General features: G+C 38.6%; 1 protein-coding gene across 1 annotated transcript in view; it reads left to right on the plus strand.

The window, feature by feature from the left end:
- Positions 1-4,583, plus strand: part of LOC114061153 (FH1/FH2 domain-containing protein 3-like) — a gene marked incomplete at its 3' end in the record, with an annotated part of 40,442 nt that extends 35,859 nt beyond the window's left edge. Inside the window, exon 2 of the mRNA XM_027891268.1 lies at positions 4,477-4,583. Coding sequence (XP_027747069.1) covers positions 4,477-4,583 — 107 coding nt within the window. The remainder of the gene's footprint in view (positions 1-4,476) is intronic.
- Positions 4,584-5,402: the final 819 nt, after the last annotated feature.

Below are 5,402 nucleotides of genomic sequence, written 5' to 3' on the forward strand. Positions count from 1 at the left end.
CCTGAGGTTCATCTGCCGGGGCCAAGCACGCTTGGACGGTGGCAGCGAGGTCCTCAGGACGTAGATGGATTGCCTTACGGGCTAACGAGCTCCATCTGCCCGGGGAGGGGCCCCGACCGGGAATCGAACCCGGGTCTCTGCAGTGACAGTGCAGTGAATTTTCCCCTGGACCACCGGGGGCTCCCATTTTTTAAAGCAGTCTTATTCTCCTTGCTGCCTTCATGTAAACCTAGGGGATAACTCTGACTATCCATAGTTGGTGATTCTGACTGAAATAGTTGTTTTGTTGACTGTTACTTGTGGTTTTGTTTTTCCAGTCCTATGAAAGAGACTATGCCTAGGTATGCCTACCCTTTGTAGGGACAAGAGATTTCCTTAGGGATTATCCATAGGGATTCAAAAATATGCCACGGATGTTTTCTCAAGAAACTTAATTTGAGAAGATAAGAATGTAATTGAACACACTTTTTTTTTTTTTTTTTTAATAGCTTTTGAGATGCTTGTGATATGGTTTTTGGTGCTTAAACTAAAATAAAAAAAATCTGAAATTTTGCAGAAGACTGATCATAGAATCATAGAATTAACTGGGTTGGAAGAGATCTCCAAGATCATCAAGTCCAACCCTTGATCTAACTCCACTGTGATTACCAGATCATGGCACTCAGTGCCACATCCAGCCTCATCTTAAAAACCTCCAGGGATGGTGAATCCACCACCTCTCTGGGCAGGCCATTCCAATGCCTGATCACTCTCTCTGTAAAGAACTTCTTTCTAATACCAACCTAAACCTCCCCTGGCAGAGCTTAAGCCTGTGCCCTCTTGTCCTGATGGAGTAACTCTGTGTTTGATTCGGAGAAGTAGCATTACATTTATCCCATCTGATGGTGTGTCTTTTTGTTCATGATTCCATGATACCTGTAATATTCTTTTAATGTGACTGTAGGAAAGTATGCAAAATTGTTTTAAAGCCTACAGGAAGAGTTGCATGTATATTACTTTATGAACCTTTTGGCTCATCTGGACAATGAAGTGTGATGAAAAAAATCATAAATTATTTGAAAAGACTGGTAAGAGACTTTTAGAACAAATAGTTTTGTAAGATTTTGAAAAGATCTTGGAGAATCTCACCTCTTGGCAGTACTATAAATGAGTTATACAGTTTAATAACAACAAAATAGAGATTGGAATTTTTGGGCCAGTAAGGAATACTGAAAGGTTAAACAGACTTGAGAAGAGTGAAATAAATAAAACTAATTTCTGAAATGCTGAGTAGAGGTCTCATCCATGATGATGTAATACAGCTAAGTTAAATGTTCTTTGAAACACTGTCTTTATGGATTCTGCCTTTTGATTTTTTTAAGAGAAGATGGTTGTTCATAAGGAATTTAATGTGAATCATAATCAATGGGAAAAGCATGTAATGAATGAACTAGATGGGGCCATTTGTGAGGGTCTCCAGAGACGGGAGAAGTGATGTGTAGCAGATAAACATGGGATTAACATTTAGCAGAGGGAAGAGTCCAACATCCTGAATTGTTACTAATAAGCCCTAATGAGTGAACATCAGCCATCCTTTGTGTTGAAAAAGGCAGGCAATTTACTAATTAAAAATAATTCATAAGGTGGCTTCTCTTTATGTATTCTACCTGTAAAATATACAAGTCAAGCTTGGAGGCAGAGTAGCAAAGTGATCCTTTATAAGGAAGATTTTAGAGTTTATTATCTTAATACTTAACTTTAAAAGTGTTGTTTTGCTCCCTTCCATCTTTGTGTGTACACATGTAAGAGAAGAAACAAACAGCTTTTTGGAAAGACTCAGCATTAAGTAATGGAAATAGAAGATATTGCCAATTCTCCCATGGCTCCAGCTCCTATTAACAGATACAGCATGCAATGTACAGTACTTTAAAGCCTGAATGGATACTATGTTCAGCTGACACTATGAAAATGAGATGAACATAGGTAGAATGCACTACTCTTATTTATTTTCTACATGAGGGACTTCTTGTTCTCATCGTGCTTTTTATACACTAAAGTCACAAGATATTAGCGAAGCAGAGTTTCTTTTCCCTAACTGTGCAGTATAAATGGAAATTGTGGGCAAATCTCCTAATCTCCATAGTGAGAGCAGAACATTTATCTAATTAGCAGTTTGCCCTTTGGCATTACTTTGAATAAATTAGCATTTCATTATATACCCTGAACTACTGGGAAAAAGTTTCCCAGAGTAGTATTTAGTTTTTCTTATCTAAAGAATGTATTTTAAATTAGTATTGGTTAATAATATTCTTTGTAACTGGAAAGAGACAGAGTAGCAATAGTATTGTTATTCTTAATATCAGGGGCTTGTGCTTGCAGGTTTTTTTGCTTTCTTTAATCCCCAGGAATCAGAATAAAAACTTATGTCACCTTACTTAATGACTTTCCTGGGGAAGGTGGGGGTGAGGAAAGGAAAGCAAAAAAATGGACAAGTTTGAAATACAACTTGACCTCCTCTCTCCTTCTTCAGGGAATGAACTTTTCTTTCAGATTGCGAACAGTGCAAAGCATAGTGGTGTGGACTAATCCAAAAGTTGCACTCTATCACTAATGATAAATGAGCTTTTCTACAGTATTTCCAATATAACTAATCCAGAATACACTGTCTTCTTTTCTTGCATGTATAAATCAGTGACAGGAAACTGAGTGACTAAGTTTAGGTATTGACTGTCAGATAAGAAGAGTGACTGCTTACTATGCTTTTCCTGGACAGCTTACTGGGAATCAAAAGTTTGATGGGAAGTTAAAAGAGGTAATTCATCAAGGATAGTTTTTAATTGATTTTCTTTCTAAGTGTTCAAAAGAGCAGAAAGAAAAATCCATGGATGTGATAAAGGCTTGTAATTTCCTTTCGCTGAGTCACTGGCTGTTTCAGACCCTTGCTTACCCCTTCAGAGTGTCATTTTCTCCCCTTCCCAAAGTGGCCTTTGCAGTAGGGATGTATGGTTACACCACCATTGCCGTGGTTGCCTTTTTGTAGATGGAGGCATGCAGAGAACCTGTCAGTTTGTTTTTGCTAAATCCAGAGGAATGAAATATCTTCATTCTGGGTTCTTTGATCATGGATCAATTTACATGACACTGAGCCTGCTGGCAACAGACAGGGTACACCTGTCTCAAAGGGCAAAAAGGATCTTTGCACATCTTAGCAAGCCTCACTCACCGGGAGAGCTTTAAACAAGATTTTTAGGGGGAAGGGGATAAAATCATGATCACTGAAGAGAAGCCTGGAGGTGGCTTGCTGCTGTTTGAGAGACAGTGTGCTAGTGAGGTCCTTTGGTCTGTTGTCTTGTTAGAGGTAGGGGATGGAGATCATATGGCAGCAAGGATGCAAAGTTATTGATGTGCTAAAAACTACAGAAGTGCCTGAGAGTGGTCGGGCAGGAACTAGAGCTTCTCCCCCTGAAAAGGTAGCGGGATTGATTACCCATCTGAAGTGCATCTACACCAATGCACACAGCATGGACAACAAACAGAAGGAACTGGAAACAGGAAAACTGTGACAGTTGCCACCACAGAGACTTGTTGGGGCGAGTCACACAACTGAAGTGCTGCAGTGGATGGCTATAAACTCTTCAGAAGGGGGGGCAATGGGGTAGCTCTGTATCTTAGTGAGTGTCTTGATCTTAATGGTAATGTTCAGTGTTTATGGATAAGAATCAGTGGGAGGGCCAACAGGGCAGGTATCCCAGTAGGAGTCTGTTATAGACAACCCAACCAGGATGAAGAGGAGGACTAAATATTCTATAAGCAAGTGGGAGTAGTCGTATGATCGCTGGCCCTGATTCTTGTGTGATGAGCTCCATGCAAAAAAAGACCTAGAAAATTTCTTTACTAACTTTGGTAAAGTCTGGCCTCCTCCATGCAACCTCTGAGGCCAGTTGGAGTCTGACCCTAAAAGCAGAATGCCAGAAATATGTATGTCTTGGTTGACTGTACTCCCCCTTGCTGCAGGACCCCAAAGTTTGCCTGCCACATTTTGCAGTGTCCCTTGGCTGTATCCTTCCTCATAGGGCAAATTCAGTATCTCACAAAAAAGCTCCTTGTTCCTTCTACTGTCATCTGGAGGCCTTGAACTGTACTTATAAATGTACTGTGTGAACAAAGAACAGTCATTCATATCCTAGATATACATTTTAATTAATTTCTCTTTCTGTATAGCATTTTAAAGGCACTGTGCTAAACCCCTTCTATTCTCTTCCTGTATGTTGAAATAAATTTTTCTGTGTTTTTTAGTTGGTTTGATATAGTTGTGACCAAGCGTGGTTTAGTGAACATGGACATGGGATTACGTAAATTGCCAAACAGCACCCATTTTTCTTATCTGCTTGCAACATATAGTTTGTTTTAGGGAGGTTTTTTTGGGGACCCAGAAAATGGAAATGTAATGTTAGAGAATGACTACTGTAATCTAATGGTCTGGATTTTGTTCTACAGCTTGATGACTGCACCCTTCAATTGTCTCACAACGGTACCTATCTGGATCTAGAATCTACCCTAGCAGAACAAAGAGATGAATTAGAAGGCTTCCAGGAGGATGCTGGGTAAGTAAATATTTACTATATTTAGATAAATAAACATTGAGGTTTCAGGAGAGTGTGTTCAGATAAGCATAGGAACAGAAAACATAAAAAGACAAAGATCTTTGTATGCCCATATGTCTGCCCATTTGTATGAATAAGAATTTTATACCTCTCTATCTATATTCACTCTTACACTTTCTCTAAAAGAAGATGGCATACTGTAGAGAAATCTATTAATATGAATGTTTTCAATAGTCTAGTAAGATTTTATATTTATTTGGAACTTGATAAATGAGGATGGCTGGTTCTGAGAACTCTCAGATCTATCTTACAGTAGTAGTCAGTGTAGAGGTTTATATTGGGGTGGTGCTTCTGAAGTTATGGAGTCAATGTCTTTGTACCTTGATATTTAAGTCCATCATTTATATTTTTGAAGAAAAAACCTGTATTGATTTTTTTTTTTTTTCATTCCTGGAATTAATTTAGCCGGCCCAGGGAATGGGGGTGCATGTTGTTTTTGAATATTCTCCTCTCTTGGATTTTTTTTTATTGATGATTGCTGGCCCACATGGACTGCTGTGACACATCTTTCCATTATCATCTGAGAACTGAAAGTGAAAGCAGAAGTTAGCTTCAGTGTGCATTTGTATGAATGAATATATAAAATTTGGTTTTTTTGGAGAATTTTCTTTTTCTGGACCTTTCTGGTGGTTATCTTGGTTAAGATGTAAAATGAACAGATTATCTGGATCTATTTTTACCTTGCTGGTTATTATATTGGACTGGATAGTTGGAATTATTTTATAGGTGTGTTTGGCGTAAATTTCACACATGTGAGTA

Source organism: Empidonax traillii, unplaced genomic scaffold, assembly GCF_003031625.1.
Source record: "Empidonax traillii isolate 1590-97213 ecotype Southwest subspecies unplaced genomic scaffold, ASM303162v1 scaffold314:size1482489, whole genome shotgun sequence".
NCBI classification, from domain to species: Eukaryota; Metazoa; Chordata; class Aves; order Passeriformes; family Tyrannidae; genus Empidonax; species Empidonax traillii.